The 20,559-nt window shown below is 43.7% G+C and overlaps 1 protein-coding gene across 2 annotated transcripts in view; it reads left to right on the top strand.

Annotated features, from left to right (window-relative positions):
• The window catches only part of Dstyk (dual serine/threonine and tyrosine protein kinase), a 46,743-nt gene extending 34,364 nt beyond the window's left edge, over positions 1-12,379 (top strand). For both annotated transcript variants that reach the window (XM_052200039.1, XM_052200040.1), the window contains 10 exons: positions 842-1,074; positions 1,813-1,896; positions 2,726-2,902; positions 3,365-3,494; positions 3,837-3,993; positions 4,358-4,490; positions 5,797-5,910; positions 6,677-6,791; positions 9,391-9,525; positions 9,861-12,379. In XM_052200039.1, coding sequence (XP_052055999.1) covers positions 842-1,074; positions 1,813-1,896; positions 2,726-2,902; positions 3,365-3,494; positions 3,837-3,993; positions 4,358-4,490; positions 5,797-5,910; positions 6,677-6,791; positions 9,391-9,525; positions 9,861-10,048 — 1,466 coding nt within the window. In that variant the 3' untranslated portion in view covers positions 10,049-12,379. The remainder of the gene's footprint in view (positions 1-841; positions 1,075-1,812; positions 1,897-2,725; positions 2,903-3,364; positions 3,495-3,836; positions 3,994-4,357; positions 4,491-5,796; positions 5,911-6,676; positions 6,792-9,390; positions 9,526-9,860) is intronic.
• Positions 12,380-20,559: the final 8,180 nt, after the last annotated feature.

The following is a 20,559-nucleotide window of genomic DNA, read 5'->3' on the forward strand; positions in this document are numbered from 1 at the left end:
GAGCTGGGAATATACATTCACCATATATATGTACACACACACACACACATGTACACACACATGTAAACACACACACACACACACACATATATATATATATATATGTATGTATGTATGTTTGCAAATGTATTGGTAGACCTTGCATCACTTTCAGCCTATTGATAAATATTTAGATCTTTGTTGATTTTTTGTTGTTGTTAAAATTACTGAATTGGTACCATTGTGCACACAGTCTGAGATTTTTGAGGTTAGAGTTCTAGAAAAAGAATTTCCAGAGGCATAGCTATTCAGAGGGTATACACAGTTGTAATTGTTGGTTGGTTTACTATGCCAGTAGTGTGAAATTTAACGAAGATCCCAATACAGAACCAGTGAGTTTGTGCTTAAATTGTAGCTGTATTGCTTCCTGACTGCACATCTTCTCTCCCGGTGCCCACTTTGTCTTATCCCCAAGGCTGTTTCCTGGTGTATAGAGTAGATTCATTAATATCCACCTATAAAGGTATTGTAAAGATGAAGTTACATTACTATATAATTGTGCCTTTCAAATAGTTTCCACTAAGGGAATGGTGTTCTTTCCTCCAGTAACTATGACCTAAACGCTAATAAGATCAACAGATTTGTTTTAGACATAACTGCTCCTTTTCAGGATCTTATTTAACTTAAGTAGCTGAACATTGCCTGGCCCTTGATCATCCAAAGATTCAGAATTTGACAACCAACCATATCTTTTCATAGCCACTATCATGGTAGGTCACTGGTGATAATTTGGGAGGTGCCCTTATTTAGCATGTCTGCCCCTTTCTTTCACAGCTAACTAGCATAGTCTCTACCTCTGTAGATGTCATTGTCCCTGAGAATGGAGAAACAATCGGGACCAGAGAGATCAAATCCTGCATCCGGCAGATCCAGGAGCTCATCATCTCCAGGCTTAATCAGGCGGTGGCCAACAAGCTGATCAGCTCAGTGGATTACCTTCGGGAAAGCTTTGTTGGGACCCTGGAGCGGTGTCTGCAGAGCCTTGAAAAATCACAGGATGTCTCAGTTCATATTACGAGCAATTATCTCAAACAGGTGTGAAAAGAATGGTTGCTAAGACACTGTGTCACAGGTAACATCTGGGACGATTCACAGACAAGCCCAACCTCAAATTAGCCAAGGATTTTCCTTTGAGACAGTCTAGTTAAAATTTCATTTTGTTTTCCTAATACATGGCTACTGCCTGGGGGAGGTGCTAATGAGTTGTAAACTTACAGGTGATTAAAAATGAATAGAAAGTAAAAGAACCTATTTAGTCACAAAGTAGGGGTGATAAACTTGGGTTGATTATATATATATATATATATTATATATATGTGTGTGTGTTCATATACATACATACATATATGTATAATACGATATATATTATATAATAAATCTGGGATAAATTTGGAAATGTTTGGACTGCTTTGTAATTCTTTGTTTGGGTAGGCAGAAGGAAGGAATGGAGCACATGGTAGCCAAGACTAGGCTAGCCTTGAACTTGCTGTTTTGTTTAGGGATGGACTTGAACTAATTCTCCTGCTTCCACCTTGAAATGATGGAATTACTGACATGTGCTGTGTCTGGTTTAGATTGTGGTTCTTTGCTTTTGCTTTTTGAGACAGGGTTTCAGTCTGTGGATCTGGCTGGCTGGGAACTTGCTATGTAACAGGCTGGCCTTAGCCTGCAGTGATTAAAGATGTGTGCAGTGCCACACCCAACTTGGACTTGTTTTTGAAATTGCCCAGAAATGGCTGTCTGCAGTATGTTCCGTCATGTGTTCTCTTTCAGATCTTAAATGCCGCTTACCATGTTGAAGTCACTTTTCACTCAGGGTCCTCAGTTACACGGATGCTTTGGGAACAAATCAAGCAGGTGAGTGTTCCTCAGAGGAGTCATTTCAGTCTGTTTGGCTCACTTACATTGTAGCCTCTCCAATAGATCAGATTCTCCAAACATGCAGTTAAAGTAGGGGGAGGGTATTTTCCTTTTTCTCTCTGAGAGAATTCTGTTATATGCCTAGTCTTAATTACTATTAACTTTTAAAAAAGCCATACATTTATAAAACACCTGATGAAGCTACAGCATTAGGTTTCTTCATCTGTCTTTTATTCAGCCTAAATGTTTCCTCAAAACTAGGTATTGTTGGGCTGGGGATGTAGCTTGGTGGCAGATGGTTTGCCTCACATATGCAAGGCCATAGGTTTGATTCCCCAGTGCCACAAGCATGAAAAAGCAAACAAACAACAAAAATTTAGACACTGAGTCGATGATGGTGGCACAGCCTTTAATCCCAGCACTGAGGAGGCAGAGGCAGGCAGATCTCTGTGAATTCAAGGCTAGCCTGGTCTACATAGAAAGTTCCAGGACATCCAGGGCTATGTAGAGAGAGACCCTGTCTGAAACAAAGCAAACACACAAAAAACTAAATATTACTGTTAGGGACCAGGAGTGTGGGTCCTGTCTTGCCCCACACCTGAATCTAATCCACGGAGGGCCGTGAGCAGTTAGATCAGGCTTACTGTTCGTTGGTGCCTCCTCTAGCTGAAGCCTGGGTTTCAGGTAGGCAGCCCTGGGTTTCATAAGCTCCTGAGTTTCGAGCTGCTTCTGGTGAGAGAGAAAGCAGAGCAGGAAGGGCATGGCTGGAGCTGCCTGGGAGCCCTTTCCCCATCCATCAGTGACTCTGCTGTCCTCATCTTGGCAGATCATCCAGCGTATCACATGGGTGAGCCCACCCACCATCACCCTAGAGTGGAAGAGGAAGGTGGCCCAGGAAGCCATCGACAGCCTCAGTGCCTCCAAGCTGGCAAAGAGCATTTGCAGCCAGTTCCGTACTCGGCTCAATAGTTCTCATGAGGCCTTTGCAGCCTCCTTGAGGCAGGTGCGTACGTGGGAAAGGAGTGAAAGCTGGGACAATCCGAAAAGAGCCTCGAGACAAATAATGCATTCTCTGCTATCCTTAGAGGTTTAAAAGACGAGTACAGTTAATTTTTGTCCATATAGCTACGTGAGAAAGGAGCATGGAGGAACATACACTTTATATACATTTATACAGTAGTTTAAGAACAAATGAAAGAGGAATGACTTCCTAAGTCTGTTCTAGTTCACAGTCATGCCTGCCCCCACATGTGTGTAAGGGAGGGGGAGAGAATGGATACGTGTGTTAGGCATCTAAGAGGAACATGACTATGGACAACACACTGTCATTGTCCTAAACATGTCACATACTCAGTTCTCACAGTTGTCAGCATGAGAGAGATACTATTATTTCTAGGTAGCAGGTGGGGAAGCTAACGTGGGGGCTTGAAAAGTCTTACGTAGTCTTTTCTGTTTCCCCTCCTAGCTGGAAGCTGGCCATTCTGGCCGTCTGGAGAAAACTGAAGACCTGTGGCTAAAGGTTCGAAAAGACCACGCCCCACGACTGGCCCGCCTTTCCCTAGAGAGCCGGTCTCTACAGGATGTCTTGCTTCACCGTGAGTCCTTGCTTCTTTCCAAGTAGACTGGAAGTTCAGGATCCTCTAGCATCTTTATGCCTGGCCTCCAAGAATCCCAGTGTCTCAGGCTCCTGCTTCCTTGCAAAGCTGTCTTAGCACTTAGTGATGTGTTTGAATTTGTGTTTGGTTCTGCTCCTTATGTAAGGTGAACAGCAGATTAAAGTTTATTCAAAGTCATCCAACTCAATTAGAATATACTTGAATTTCTTTCTGTTGCATGAATGTGTGATAACAACTTCTGGCCTCTAGGCAGGGCTGCATCTAAGAGTTTAAAGAGAATGCTTGGTAAGTCCCTATTCCACCTGTCTTTATATTTTATAGGTAAACCTAAATTAGGACAGGAACTAGGCCGGGGCCAATATGGTGTGGTGTACCTGTGTGACAACTGGGGGGGACACTTCCCTTGTGCCCTCAAGTCAGTTGTTCCTCCAGATGAGAAGCATTGGAATGATCTGGCATTGGAGTTTCACTACATGAGGTAGGCCTTGGTTTCATTAATCTCTCTGGGGAAGACCCTGAGAAGCTAAAAGGCTGGGATAAGTTTCCTCTCACAAGCTGCAGTGTCCTATCTCTCTACCTGCAGATTCCGAAATGTTCTACCTACCTAGTGGTCTGGCCCAGCATGCTCTTTCCTCGATTGTTGATGCTGTTTTCTTTCTTAGTCACAAGGACTGTCAGGATTGATAGTCCTGGGCTTTTTGGCCTTAGTGGAGAAACAGTTCTCCTTTCTCCCTATCTGCTGTTGGGCTAAGTGTGGCCCTGAGATTCTTTCTTTCTGTATCATGGTATCTCATGCAGAAGTAGCACTCACGTGTAGTTGCCAAACCCTCTTTTTCTCATAGGTCTTTGCCAAAGCACGAGCGGCTGGTAGATCTCCATGGTTCAGTCATTGACTACAACTACGGTGGCGGCTCCAGCGTGGCTGTACTGCTTATTATGGAACGGCTGCACCGGGACCTCTACACAGGGCTGAAGGTGACTGAGGCAGCCAGGGACCAGGGCCATCTGGAGCTTGGCGCAGCCCTTCCTTCCTGGGCGTCATCCTTTCCCGTTTGTTTAGAACTCCTCACTTTCATAGAAACTGGAGTAATCTGGCTTTACTGCATCATGTATATGTATATATATTATATGTTATACATATATGCTATTTAGATACTATAATAATAATCTTTATAATAAATCTGGAGAGAGTCCATAGCCACATAAATGTACACACACCATCCAGAACATGACATGCACAACATTTAAAAATTTAAAAGGAATTCAGATGTAGTTAGTTGTAGATACTGAGAGGTTCTGCATTCTAAACATTCTAACACAAGTTCCAGTAAGAATTAAAATGAAGGCACTTATCTGGGACCAGAGATGTAACTTAGTGATAACAGAACTTGCTTGGCATGTGTGGTCTTGTGTTCAGATCCCATATCACCAGAAACAGAGAGAGGGCAGGGGGAGGTGCTGTAGGGGCAGGCACAAAGTCATTTATTAGATCTTGGTATGTGGTCTTGACTTTTAAAAATAAATTGGGATGTGCCACAGAAGAATTTTGTTTGAGGAAAGGTGAAACTCTCAGTTGACTACTAAGTTTAAACTGTCATCTTAAAAAAAAAAAAAATCACCATTAGGGGAGTTAGGCTTCTTTTGTCTGTCCCTGCATTGGAGCTGAGTAGGAAGAGAGAGAGAGACTGACCATGGAGTGTCTGGCCTCCCCTGTATGAGCCTACATGAGACTTTCAGAAGTAAGGTAGAGAAAACAGAAATGTTTACAGGAATCACAAGAATTAGTGACATGAAAAGAGACTCCAAGTAGTTCCCTCTGTATCTCAGGAACACCTAAGGTTTTTCTGTAAGTGGGCTAGAAAATCCCATTTGAGTTTTTGGAAGAAGTTAATAGGACATTTTTCAGAATCCCAAAGACCCTTAAGTAATCAGAGTGACTTTGGAATTGGAACCCATAAACACAAACCTAGGCTACCCATGCCTATAAAAGCAGTAAGGGCAGATCTCTCACGAGGCTGGGGCAGAGCTGCTCTGATGCGGGGAGTGAGATGCTGTCAGTCCTCCAACCTCTTCTGCTGGGATTCTGGCCCTGCTGACCACTGCAGCCTGCCAGAGGCTTCCTTCTGCTTTGTGTCCTGGGCAGCGTGTTCCTCCCTGCACCTCCCACTCGCTGTTCTCCTCTTCCGTGCCACCATAAGTCATTTAGTTGCTCACAATTGGAAGTCTTTGCTGGGTTAAGGAGTTGGGCTCTTAAGACATCCAGGCTCTTTTGTCTTTCCAGGCTGGGCTGACCCTGGAGACACGTTTGCAGATAGCTCTGGATGTGGTGGAGGGGATCCGCTTTCTGCACAGCCAGGGGCTTGTTCATCGGGATATCAAATTGAAAAATGTGCTGGTAAGACAGTGCTATATTCAGAGGACCCTGCCTCTATGGAGGGTTTGTGTAAAAAGCTTTGATTCTTGGAATGTCTGCATGCAAAGTAGGAAAGTTAACACCATGGTGAGTGGATGGAGCCCTGGACTTAAGTTTAAGGACCAATCTCAACAGACTCCTACAAGTTGTCCTCTGACACACACACACACACACACACACACACACACACACACACACGCACACAAATAAATAAAATGTAATAATTCAGGAAAAAAATACCTTCCAGTATCACATGGTAACACCCGATGAAGTTGCAGTTTCGGGGAGAGAAAGATATCCTGGAATTTGTAGATAGACAGCTCATCAGGAACCAGAAGGGCCACATTTATTCTCTAGGATCAAGTTTTATATCACTGTTGTTCTTTCTACTGTATTAGGGTAGGGCCAAGGTCTTACATGCTGGTCCAGGTCGCCCATACCCTAACCCTTTATTAGAGCTTTAAGAATTAAAGAATTGCTTTTGGCTGATGAAGAGGGAAATCAGGTGCCAATGTCTTCCTTATTTTACAGACCTTCATTACTCATTCTTCCAAGATTATAGTGATCCCAGTATATGTCAGGGATATAAAGAGGAAAGAAGCAACCCCCATCATCAGGTTGTTGACAGTATGGAGAAGAGAACAGTGACAGGAAAGAGTGTGGGATGCTGAGGTTGGAGGCGGGACTTTCTAAGACTGCTTTGAGACTGGATGTGCAGACAAAGGTGACTCTGACCTGTTTTTGGCAGCTGGACAAACAAAACCGTGCCAAGATCACCGACTTAGGATTCTGCAAACCAGAAGCGATGATGTCAGGCAGCATTGTGGGGACACCAATCCATATGGCCCCTGAACTTTTCACAGGTGAGGCTAGAGGGAAAGAATGGGTTTAGCAGGCTCCAGTAGTCTGCAGTGGGGTGCTTCCCTCAGAGCAAGTAAGGAGTGCAAGTGCTGCTGGCAAGTCCCACATGAAGCAGCCAGAGCAGAGGGAGAGCAAAGAGGGACGGAAGACAAAGAAAGAAAGAAAGAAAGGAAGGAAGGAAGGAAGGAAGGAAGGAAGGAAGGAAGGAAGAAAGAAAGAAAGAAAGGTGTGAACGTGAGAGGGATTTGTCTCTGGGTCATTCGTATTCTGTCTGCCATACTTAGCGCTTTCTTAATCACAAAGTATTGGCTGAATAACTTCTAAATGATGGAACCTGTCATTAAAGAACTTATCAACATGGAGGTATATGGGGAGGTAAGATAATCTGGAAGCACTGTAAGGCAACACTAAATGGTAAGGTACAGGTGTTAGGTACTGTTGATACAGAGTGAAAGAACAAATTAAGGTTGGAATGCTGGACGGTTTTTGGTAGAAGTGAGATTTGGGGTCACACCTGAGGCCTATCTGGAAAGATTGGTAGTGGAAAGGGGTCTCTGGTTTAAATGTGCACTCTGCAGTAGGCACAGTGGTTCCTTTCTGGCCATCATCAAGATGGATCCTGTCTTACTTAATTGTAGCTGGTCTTTGCTACTTTGTGGGTTCTCTGTTATCCCACTCCTTATCCCCCTGGTTTCACCCCCTATCACTAGATAAGAGTGAAAGGAGGAGAGAGAGAAGGAAGGAGAGAGAGAGAGAAAAGAGAGGGAGAGAGGGAGAAAGGGAGAGAAAGAGAGAGAGCAGAGAGGGAGGGAGAGGGAGAGAAGAGAGCCCTGAATCTGATTTCTTTCCTTTTGTTTCTTTGAGCTCAGCTACTAACAAACTGCAACCAACCCCCATAAACAACTAACAACCACCCACCCTGCCTCTCAGGAGCTCTAGCATTTATATATATTAGAAATAATATTATATATTATTATATATTATATAATAAATACTATATAACATATATCAATATATTTCAAATATCACATAATTGCAGATAGTTGAAACTATCTGCAGCTGGCAAAGCCACACCTCTGCTATAGCTTAGAGCACAAAGCAAATCACAGTCATCTGCTTCAAACAGTCCAAGACGGCCCCACATCCATAACCTGGGATTAAAACAAATACATTCTTAAAATATTTGTGTTTTTCAAAAAAAAGAAAAAGAAAAAGAAAAAGAAAAGAGTTCTTGGACTGGAAAAATGGCTCAGTGGCTGCTCTTCCACAGGTCCCGAGTTCAATTCCCAGCAACCATATGATGGCTCAAAACCATCTGTAATGCAGGTGTACATGCAGAGAGCATTCATACATAAAATAAATAAATCTTTTTTAAAAAGCAACCAAAAATCAGAATTCTCACTATAGTCAATTTTTACAGCAATTCTGGTTGTGTTGCTGTATTTTTATGTCAGATTAGTAGATAAAATTGGGGCCAGATTGATGAAGCAATTGACCCCCAAAACACTGAGAGAGAAGGCAATGCACCTGTGATTTGGATCTAGGCCTGCTTTTTTCTATTGTCCAACCATGCATCATGAGAACAGAAATATCTGAAGGCTGAAGAAGGGGAAATACTAAGGGAAATTGCAAAACAGCAAATAGTGAAAGATAAGGCCAGGGAAATCCAGAGATTGACAACCTTGTGGAGGGCTAGGATTCTTGTACAAGTGAGGAGGTGCTGAGTTCTTAAACAGGGGAGGGTAGCAAAGCACATATACCCGGGCCAGCTCTGCAGCTACTGGTAGAGGGATATGAGAGAGGAGAGTCAGAGTGGGGGACTAGACAGCTGAAAGAAACAGGGCTACAGATCCAAGATGAATTCGGGGGACAGTGGGAAAGCTTTTTCCTTTCACTGCCTTGGTGTGGGTGTTATCTAGAGAAGAATGGCTGGCATGGGAAACTCAGACTGAGGTGTAGTGGGGGAGAGTGATGGCCCTGTGCCAAGGAGGAGGGGAGGAAGCCACAGGTCAGCCATTAGTGTTGACATGAGGAAAGATTTGCAATGCAGTGCAACTGCTGTGCCTTTTCTAGATTTATTTATGTGTATGACTGCCATGTATGTGTGTATACCACAAGTGTGCATGTTGCCCAAGGTCAAAAGAGGTTATCTTTGTTTTCTGGGTCCCACCCATAGTTCTCTAAAATGGCCCCTTATAGAATTGATCTTGCAGACTGTCCCAACAAAATGAAAGGCCTGATTTTCCTTTTGTTTTGACAAATTTTTGTCTTGGCTGTCTTAGCTTCTAGCTTTCCATATTATAAAATGGGCACTACAAGTGTGCCCTGCCTTCCAGGCAAGTTGTAAAAAACAGTAGATAGTAAAAGCTTTTTAAAGCTGGGTGGTGGTGGCGTATTAATCCCAGCACTTGGGAGGCAGAGGCAGGCAGATTTCTGAGTTTGAGGCCAGCCTGGTCTACAGAGGGAGTTCCAAGACACCCAGGGCTACACAGAGAAATCCTGTCTCGGAAAAGGAAAAAAAAAAGCTTTTCAAACTTGCGTAAGGACCCACAGAAGTGAGGTGGTGGCTCACTGTTGCTCGTGTCTGTGTCTTTACTGTAGGCAAGTATGATAATTCTGTGGACGTCTATGCTTTTGGGATCCTTTTCTGGTATATCTGCTCCGGCTCTATCAAGCTCCCTGAGGCATTTGAGAGGTGTGCTAGCAAAGACCATCTCTGGAATAATGTGCGCAGAGGTAAGACTCCCCAAACCACTTTGCTTTAACTCTCTAAGAACAGCCTGCCCGGGCACCACAGCAGGGCACCGTCATCTTCTGGCCACTCCACAGCATGGCCACATCAGACAGACTATCACATAACGCTGAAAGGGCACTATAAACCAGACCTTGGCTACTGGCGGCACTATACCGAGCTATCTCAAAAATATTGTTTGCTACAATTTCTTGTGTTCAGTTTTCTAAGCCAGTGTGTTCCGGTTTCCACCATTCCTGTTGCATTATAGCTGAGGTGTCTGGAAACCCAAACCCTTTGCTCTCCCAGACTGGCTTCACTTCCTTCCTCTTTTCTCTAGGGACCCGTCCAGAGCGTCTTCCTGTGTTTGATGAGGAGTGCTGGCAGTTGATGGAGGCGTGTTGGGATGGCGACCCCTCGAAGAGGCCTCTCTTGGGCATTGTCCAGCCTATGCTCCGAAGCATTATGGACCGCCTCTGCAAGTGCAGTTCTGAACCACCAAACAGAGGACTAGATGATTCTACTTGAAGACAAAACCCTTTCTCTTGCACTCTGTTCCTTCCTTCCCTCTCACCTTTTGGCCATAGGGAGAATTTGTCATTTGTTCATTAAGGGAGCTCCCAAGGGAACTGGTGCTTGTTGGCAACTCGAGGCTTTCCTGGGTAGTGATGGCTCCTGGGCAGTGAAGAAGTCAGTGTCTGTTTTAGTATTCACACTGCCTTATTCTGCCTCTTTGGCAAAAGACTGTCTCAGATGGGTAAAAGCTGAAGAATGTAATGTTCTGGCCTCAGAACTGAAAAGGAGGCAACTGTTACCACTGTCTGCTTACTGTGTGTCTCTAAACGAGAGGCCTGCAGTGTGGGGCGTCAGTCCCACGGCAGAGACCACTTAGAAACATGACCGTAGTTCCAGATTCTATGGTCATAAAGGCAAAAACCAAACCAACCTAGCCAGGTAGACATGTGGTTGTCTGGTTCTTGTTCTTTATAGCCAGGATCTCAGGTTGTTACAGTCAAAGACCCAGGAGGCAGCTGGACATGAAGCTGTCTGTCCTCACAACCCAGTGTGTTTACATTTCCAGGGCCAGGGAGCCCTGGTTTCTGGGGGGGCAGAGCTAACTCAGAACAGAATCTGTTTGATTCTTTTGTCTTTCCCCACCCTCTACCCTTCTTTTTCCTCAAAAAGGAGGGAATAAACCAGATAACATGGTACTTGGACTTGAGCATCTAATCAGAAATAGACTATAATTTTGTTGTTTTTAATGGGATGTAGCCCAGGCTAGCCTTAAGTCTATCCTTATGCCTCAGCCTCCACAGTGCTGGGATTATAGGCATGTGCTACCATGCATAACTCCTAACTGTATAACTCACTCCTTTCTTCTTCCGTGCTAGGGGTCAGGCCCACTGCTCAGATATTGCTGGTCAGGACTCTCCCATGAGCTATGCCCAGCTTCATAGAGCTTTTAGAGTTCACTTGAACACCTGGCGCCATGAACTCTGATAACTGTGCAGTTGAGCATGGTGGTCTAAACACTCGCAGCTCCTCAGAAACGCTATGGAATACGTTCTCCATGCAGACTGTAATGGACAAGGGGCGGGCCAGTGTCTGGGTTCCTTAGCTCTGGCTCATTTTGGCAGAATTAGTCTAGCTTTTAGAATTTTAACACCTACTCAACTCTACTTAGTTACTCTACTCTGAGGGTTAACATGTTGCCCTCTGGAGACAGGAGGATATACAGAAGCCAAGGAGTCAAGAAAGAAGAAATGAGTCGTCTCTGCTAATTAGGTTTGTGGTTTGTGAATCCAAGGCCTTGTGTAGTTAGGAGACTGCTGACCCTTGTTCTTGAGTCCAGCTGTAATGAAAAGGCTCCAGAATGAGACTGTATTCCTGACAGTCTCCGGACTACTTCCCTATACTCAGACTCACAAGTGGGAGGTTAGATTTCTGTCTCCTCATCCAGAATCTCTTTTCTGTCTCCTGTCAGATTATAAGTTACTTCTTTTAATTTTAAAAAGCCAATTCCCATCATCTTCTGCCCAGTGGGAGGGACAGAGAGGCTAATACCATAAGGAAAGGAGTAGTTGTATAGTTCACTAAAGAGTATCCGAGAAAGATCTGAGATATTCCTGAGTGTCTGGCAAGCCAAAGGCCATGTTGGGGGTATCTGGTGTTGGCATTTCAATGCTCAGCGGGCTGAGTATGTGTAATTTGCGTGTATTTTACTTTATAACATTGTAAGCTATTTTTTGGATTCTATGGTTTTTGGCATCTATTATTATTTCAGCGATAAAATGCCATGAAATGTACTGTATTGTATATCACTTGGGAGGCCACTAGGTGGTCAGAGAAGTGTCGCAGCACTTGGGTAGTACAGGGCTTGACAGGGCCAAATCTTTGAAGATTTACCTCTGGGGAGGGAGGGCGAAGGTAGCATGGAGTTACCTTCGAGTGTCATCCTTCGAAACCGTTCCACAAGGGCAGTTTACTCCAGCCCAGCGCCGACCCCCAGCTGCTTCTTGGGAGCTGAAAGTCTGGCTACTCATTTTGCCTTGGAATGGAGTGACAGGCCTTTCTGTAGAGCAATCACAAGAAATGCCGGCAGAGTCTGGACCCTGCAAGGCTCATCTGCACCCAAGAGCTGCATCCGCAGCACACATGACTGGCTTCTTGACTGAGCAGTCCTTCACTGTTCTCAGGAAGAGGACTGTCCTGGTTGTTGCCAGACCAAAGAGAGTCACTTCTGACTCTATCAAGTTTAAGGGACAGGGCTAGGCAGCCACAGTTCTAACTGTTAACACTAATGCTGAAGAAAACCAAGGAAAGGCTGCATTACTGTTACAGCCAGAGCAGAATGGTAAACTCTGAACACAAATGCATTTCTGCATTTTTGCTTGAGCTGTCAAACAGGTTGGAGCGCTCAGGGCGTGTGTAGCACAGTGGCAGTGTGCTCAGTCTGCATGTGGCCTTGCGTTCAGTGTCCGGTACCAAAAAACCCCATGAAGGCCAAAGGGGTCGGAATGCTTTTCCTGACAGCAGTGGCCTGGGGTAGTAGGGCTGTAGTGACAACTGCACTAAATGACACTTTATTCCTATTGTTGTCTTACTTAGCACTGAGAAGCCCAGGGGATAGGTGAGTACAGTCACACTCAGTAAACTGAGGCACCCTTTGGTCTTGTTCTAGAGAAATGCCCTGTTTGATCTAGCTTACTGGGAGACCTCCCAAGACCATGTTCTGTCAGGATGGAGTAACATCCTTGGTAAAGTACATCCCAAAGAAGGAGCTGCTTTAATGTTTAGAACTAGCATTCTGTCTTTGTTGGGTCAAACAGTCCACATATTCCTTAAAAGAAAATGAGGATTTAGTTTTCTAAATGTTGGGGTGTGTGAAATAGAGCTGGTATGATATTAGAGTGGACCAGGAAGGGGTGGCCTTAAAAGACACTTGTACTACGAACACCCCTAGAGGTTTCAGGTAGTACTGTTGTTCTTAAGAGTTTTATTTCTAACTTCATTTGCTTTATTAGCACCTAGTGTGACTGTCATAGTGGTAAGAATATACAAATACCTGACATCATCGGAGAGACCAAGTAGCCCAGAGAGTTGACAAGAAAATTAGTCTAGATGGCCTGCTGGGTTTTGTTTGTTGTTGTTGTTGTTGTTTTGTTTTGGGGGAGGGATTGGGTTTTTTGTCTTTATGTAATGTTTGTATTTGTTTTAAAGGACTAATGTTTATTACAGTGTTATATTAAAAGTGTAACATATTAAGTGTATAGAATAAAGTGCAATAACAAAATTTACTCGACCCCAATTTTGGCCTCGGTCCCCTCCTTTCTTGGGCAGTGTGGCTCTTTCCATGGCATCGTTACAGTACAGTGGGGCCATTGTAGTTGGTTGGGGTTTTGCTTTTGTTTTTGAGCACTGCAGCCTAGGTTTTGTCTATAACCTGAATGGCTGCACTAGATTTTGTGGGGTCTTCTGTAAGTTATTGGCGTATGAATACCAGGTGTGCTGCATAATAAAGACCACATTCATGTCCCAGCGTTACCTGTTTGGCTTCCCCCTTCCCCTCCGTTCCCTTCACATGTTCACATGTTCACAGGATGCTCCCAAGCCATGCTACCCTCCATGTCCTCCCATGCTAGGAGACTGCTGAAATACTCCAACTCTGCAGCCTCATCGACTGCAACATACTTTTCTCTCTTGACCGGGTTCCATATCTGGTCTGCAGCTTTCCTAGGTAGGTATCCTATGACTCTGGCATCTCCAACATCTTGGGGTCTCCAACACAATCCAGGTTTCACCTTCACAGCTTCACAAAATAGTCTCTCCGGGCCTCCAGGCCTGGCTGGCGCCTGGCTGCAGTGGCTTTCCTTAGTTGTGGAAGGAGGCTCCACAGCCCCTTTCTGGTGTCTTTGACTCTAAAGCCAGAATCCTGTGGTGGGAGCTGCCAGTTCCACTGCGTGCTGGGGCTGGAGCTTGGCCTCCTGCTCTGTTCATCCGTATCAGCTTCTGCTGCTGCTGCTGCTGCTGCTGCTGCTGCTGCTGCTGCTGCTGCTGGTTCCCTTCCCTGCCTGAGCTCTTCTTTCTTTCCTTTTCACAAGTTGGGTGCTTAGCTGGGCAGGGTCTTGCCCGGAGGTCACCGTTCCTTTTAGCATCAGGCTTTTCTTTAAATTTTATATCCCATGAGCACTGGACTCAGCCCTGATTACACTCTTACTGTTCCTTTTCTCCACAGACTGTACGTTTTGTATTTCTCTTTGTCCAGCTTGCACCTTTTCATTATAGATCTGCACAAGAGTGAGTATAACCACTCTACATAATCAGCTCTAGGCTGTCTTGAAATTGACTCTGCAGACATCACTAATCCAATGTTCTTCCATTTAGCCTCAGGCACAGTTTTAGGACAAAGGCAAAAAGCCGTCACAGTCTTTGCCAAAATATGAAAAGAATATTCTCTAGGCTACTTAGTAATATTCTTCCCCTCAGAAATGTCTTGAGGTGCCCCCCCCACAGTTCTCCCTCAGCACTGTCTTCCTATTCCGACTAAGATGACTCATTAATCCCTGCTTAAAGCTTCCAGCCTCTTTTCTAGTCCGAAGTCCCAAAGTCTTTCATATTCCGCCAACAAGGAATAGTCTGGTCTGGCACGGCAGCTGCCCGGTCCCTGGTACTGTCTTCTGTCCTAGACACTGTTCTGTTGCTGTGAAGGGACACCATAGCCAAGCAACTCTTAAGAAAGAAATAGTTACTCTGGGTGGCCAGGTACAGATATAAGTTTCTTAGGATTTAAGGATGGCTTATTTCTTAGTATATGCTGGAAGTGACACTTCTAATTAATAGGAAAAAGACTATCCAATAAAACTGGTTCTCAATCTTTCTATAATGAAAGCCAACAGTCTCAGAGACAGGGCAGTTCTGCTTCATAGATGGAGCCTTGTTGCTGTATCCTATAGAGGAGATAAATGCAATCTTCAAAATGGAAGAGCAGAAGGACAAAAAGGGTCAAGGTTGGCACCTCACATGGTAGAAGAGCTGTACCTGCAAAAAGTGCCTAGTTAGGAAATGAAATGGCTGACCTCTAGACGCTGTGTGACCTGGTGAGGAAGGGTCAAGGGGGCCGGCAGTGGTGGCGACGGTGCATGTCCTTACTCTAGCACCCGGGAGGCAGAAGCAGGTGAATCTCTTTGAGTTTGAGGCCAGTGTGGCCAATAGACGAGTTCCAGGATAACCACAGTTACACAGAGAAAGCCTGTCTCAAAAAAAAAAAAAATCAAAAACATTGTGGGTGTCAATAAAACATTCAGAGAGAGCCAGGGGACAGCAGCAGAAATTCACAAAAAGAACACAGACCATCTTACACTGCCTGCCATGGAGAAGCAGGGGAAACAGAAATCAAGGGAATCTTTGATGAAAAATGATTGGCAGTCAGCTGTATCCACGGGACAAGCCCTTAATCCAGCTGCGGGGCTTGCAGCTTCCCCGATGCCATGTGGCTTAGCAGTCAGAAGTTGCCCTGTTTAGGGGAGGGGGCTGTGGCAGAGCACCATCTTGAGATTGTTTAACCTGAGCTATCCTGCTGGCCAGAGAAAAGGAGTAAGTCATACATAATGGTGCCTTAATTAAACTTGCTACGACCCTAGGGCAAGAGACAGCCCAGGGAACAGCTGTGGAATGCAGGAGGGCACTGGCCAGCTGTAAAGTCCAATTGGCATGGGACCCAAACAGTAGAGTGTATAAAGAAAGGTAGTCCTTGCCCTGGATATGTGGAGGAAGACACCACCCACTCAGAATAACTGGAATTTGAGAGTGTAAGCCTAGGGTCAGTAGGTGGATCGTCCTTTGGCATTCTCTGTAGTTTGAGACTCTTGCACACTATTTGGTATCTATGGCTACATCCCTTCAGCAGGGTGATTAATGTTTAAGGGCTCTAAAAAGTATAGAGGGAGGTTCACCAGTACAGAACTCAGGGGTTGTGACTAATTCTGCTAATTCCAGCATAATGGGGAGATACTCCCACCTATGATCTGAAGAGTCTGGAGGGTGAGGAAAGCTGTTGTCTGCAGTCTGCAAAGCTAAGTGTGACCCTGCAGTGGCCTCAAGCACACAAAGAAAGGAGACCGCTGCAGACCAATGGTGGACATTGCACACTCGTTCCATATAAACTCAGCACAAATACAGGGAAGATCTGCGTCCACAAGATGCACTTGTCCCTCCATACACAGATATCTGTGGACTTGCACTATGTAGCATAGGCTGGCTTTTAACCAGGAACCATCCTTCACTGGCCTCCAGAGTGCTGGGTTGAGGTGAGAATGGCTACACCTAGTGGAAGGTTGTGTTTACAATGATTTTATTTTCATTTCTTTGCTACTGCTTTTGAATGGCAGATTTCTTTTTTCTTTTAACATAACATGAGAGAGAAGGGTTTCTTACTATAGTTTATAACATCTATAATATATGTTTTACTTATTAGGAATCATAAAACATGTTTTCAACAATTAATTGCTGTAAAGCATAACTAGCATTGGAGACAGCAATGGTTGACACGGCATTATGGATGGGGATGGCCACTTCATGCATAACTGTGATCACAACAAAGTCCTGGGGATTCTTCTGACAAAGAAATTGGCTTTTATCTGCAGATAAACATGAGACAGAGCCTGGCACATGCCTTTTATCCCAGCACTCAGGAGGCAGAGGCAGACAGATCTCTGAGTTCGAGACCAGCCTGGTCTACTGAGTGTGTTCCAGGACATGCAAGGTTACAGAGAGATCCTGTCTTGAAACAAACAAATAACAAAAGTTAAAACAGATTTCAGATTTTTGATATTCTGCAGAATGAGTAAGAATGAAAAGGTCAAGCTCCCTGTTTTTCAAAACATTCAATTGTTTCAATTATATGGCAACTACAGAAAAAACTTCGAGGAATAATCATGTATGTATGTTTGTGTGTGTATATTTTTGTACATGTATGTGTGTGTATTTCTGTTTGTGTGTATGTGTGTTTGTATGTGTGTCTGTGTTTGTGTGTATGTGTGTATTTCTGTTTGTGTATGTATGTGTGTGTTTGTATGTGCGTCTGTGTGTATGTGTATGTGTTTCTATGTCTGTGTGTGTCTATGCATGTATGTGCTTGTGTGTGTTTGTATGTCTATCTGTGTATATGTATTTGTGTGTGTTTGTGTGTATGTGTGTATTTCTGTTTGTATATGTGTGTTTGTATGTGTGTGTATGTGTGTGTTCATGTATGTATATGTGTGTTTGTATGTGTGTCTGTGTATATATGTATGTCTGTATGTATGTGTTTGTAAGGGTGTGTTTGTGTGTATGTGTGTATTTCTGTTTGTGTATGTATGTATGTGTGTGTGTGTTTGTGTGTGTGTGTGTGTGTGTGTGTGTGTGTGTGTGTATGTGCCTCCATTGTTTTCCAGGGAGTGGCATCCAGACCGACCTACACACTTTTCTTCCATACTCAGTTTTCTTCTCTCCAGGGAATTAAGAGCTGTATTGTACCTGTTCTTTTTTTTTCTCTTTAACTACTTTAAATCTGTAATTCTGCTGACAATAAACACTGGCTGCAGTTGTACACTTTTTCCGGGGTAGGCTTTGATCCTTGTCTTGGCCAGTATTTTTGATGCCAGCTCCAGATCTCTGCCGTGGTTGTCAACCTTGTCTCTACACAGGAAGCACACAGAGCTTTCAGATACACTCCTGTTCTCTATGCCAGCTGCCCAGGGCAGCTCCTGGGTGAGTGTAAGGCAGAAGTGTTCCAGGTGGAGAGTTCCCACCCCCAACCTCTCCATGGCACTTTAGGCTCAGACTCAAAGCCTCACACAGGCTGGGGCAAGGGCTCTACCACATATCCCAGCCTAGAATTTATGATTTTTATCAGTAAGAGAGGTAAATACTAGCTGGTCTACTGCATGAAAGACAGAAAATATTTTACTGAGAAGGAGGTTCATCTTGGCTAAAAAACAAGTCCTTTTTTCAGAATGACTGACAGGTACAAATTGTTCCAGGTCAAGAAGGAAAAATTATTAAAAAGTTCTTCCCTTCAGACAAAACTTCAGATACCCTGTTTGGCAATTAGTAGTATTAATAAACTCTAATTATCCCTCACAAAGCCAAGCCCACCAATTATAGTTTTTCATCAAAGTAGAATACAACAATTTACAAGGTATACAATGTATGCTATACCAAAAAAGAAAAAAAAAAAAAAGAAACCTAAAAATAAAAACCAAACCAAATCAAACCAACAACAACAAAAACCCAGCCCGTACTAATGAGGGATACTCACACATATGCCCTATCACTAATTCAGAGATTTTTAAAATGCAAGAATATGCATACATAAAATTCACAAAATACAGTACATCTTTAACCTGGACTTCTTTGAAGTTCATGTTTTATCATCTCTGGTCAATGTATCTGAGCTGGACATATACACCTTATACAATCCGTTTCCTTCTCTGTGTCCTATGCACCAGCAAATGGAGCCCCAGAGTAGAAACATGGCTCGGGCCAGACATATTACCCCTATTCTCTCTCTCTCTCTCTCTCTCTCTCTCTCTCTCTCTCACACACACACACACACACACACACACCTTTTGCACTTATGCCGCTTCCAATTCTGTGTCCTAGTCTCTCTTAAGCTCCTTGCTTGTTTTTCTCTCCGGTAAATTGGATTCAGATCATCCTTATTGTCCCAAGGGCTCACTGCAGTAGCAATGTAGGGGAATACCAGGACAGGGAAGCAGAAAGGGGGTGATTGGGGAACAGGGGCAGGGAAGAGGGATTATGGGACTTTTGGGGAGGGGGATCCAGAAAAGGGAAAATCATTTGAAATGTAAAATAAAGAAAATATTGAATAAATTAATTAATTAAATTAAACAAGGTCAAAAAATGCTCACTGCAGTAAACTCTAGAGAGTTTTAACCCCTTACGTGAATTTCTACTCAGCAGTGTCTTTAAGAGGTTGATTTTTAGGGCTAGGCTTATAGGTAGGCTCTGTGGGTAAGGCTTAGGTTCAATCACCAGTACCAGAAGAGCAGAAATCAAACAAATCAAAACAAAACCAAAGCAAACTACTACCACCAGCAACAGTGGCTGCAACAACAAAAATCTCAACCTGTCTAATTTTATTTCCTTCTTCTCTCTCACTCCAGGACTCACTGTAGATAGCTCAGGCTCCTTCCTGAGTGCTGAGATTACATGTGTGTGCTATAAGGCTGGGAAGGAATTTTATTTCTTAAACATTAACCTGATCATATTATTCCTTCCTTGAAAATTTTACAAAATGCATCTTCCATTTAAAAATTGGCAAGGGACATCAACAGACTGCCTACAGAAGAGAAAATGAACACATATACATGTGAAAAGTCCATCGCTATTACTTAATAAGTGAAACAATGTGTTCTTTTCACTTAGCCAGGGGGTATAGCTGAAGAGACTTGATAATAAATCACTGTGAGAAGTGCAGAAGTATTTCTATAAATTATTTTTGGTAGTATAATATCTGGATAGCATTTCGGAAAAATTGAATACATAAAGGAGTGAAAATTGTCCAATATATCTGAGCCTCGATTACTGTTATTGGGTTAAATGGCTACAAGAAAGACATATTTAGGAGACAGTAACTGGTAAATAATGGCTAATATTTGCTGATACATCACCCGATATTTTATGTGCTTTGTATGCTAACTCATTTAATCCTCATAATTCTCTAAGTAGTATTATTATCACTGCCATTTTACACATAAGAAAAGGATTAAATACTCATAAAGGTGGAGTCAGTTAGGAGGACCTCTAGATTACTGTCATTATATCTACACAGGGGAATCTAGCTGGACTTGCCCACCACATCTACAGTCGGATACACACCTCCCACCCCGCGCCCATTATTTACCATCAGCTGGTCTTCTCTGATTGCTCTGTGTACATCAAGTCTGACAGAACTGTGGGGCACTCAGTCCATCTCTCTTGACAATTGTCCTGTGCCCTAATCGATGTTGTGTACACAGTAATACCGCAGGAAAAGGCCTAACAAATACCATCGTACCTTTTTTCTGTGGTGTATAGCATATTTTTAGAGACGTGAAATAATCTTCACGAAACTAAGTCTGACACATAGCAACTATAGTACACCTAGCACGGAGAGCCAAGCTAGCACGAGCTCTGACCACGCCAAAGAGCTCCAAAACTCTGGCGCTAGGGGGCCAACCTTTCCGGCTTTCCTGCCTTAGAAAGAATCGCCCGGAACCTTTCTTGCGGAGTCTCAGGCACCTGCCGGGACAACCCAAGGAACACACAGCAATGTGAGTATTAGTGGGCTAGTGATATGCCTGAAATTTCTTGCTCACTTACATGGTCCCGGAGAGAAAAGCTTTACATTTTTGTACTTTTTGGAGTTTCGACTGACTATGACATTTTTTATGCCTCTATAATATTATAATTGATTGATTACAGAAGTGTTTAATCTTTTTTGAAATTAGGGATAAATGTGGACAGCTACGTAAAACGAACAAGGAAGGCGGGGGAGG

Source organism: Apodemus sylvaticus, chromosome 12 (genome assembly GCF_947179515.1).
Source record: "Apodemus sylvaticus chromosome 12, mApoSyl1.1, whole genome shotgun sequence".
NCBI classification, from domain to species: Eukaryota; Metazoa; Chordata; class Mammalia; order Rodentia; family Muridae; genus Apodemus; species Apodemus sylvaticus.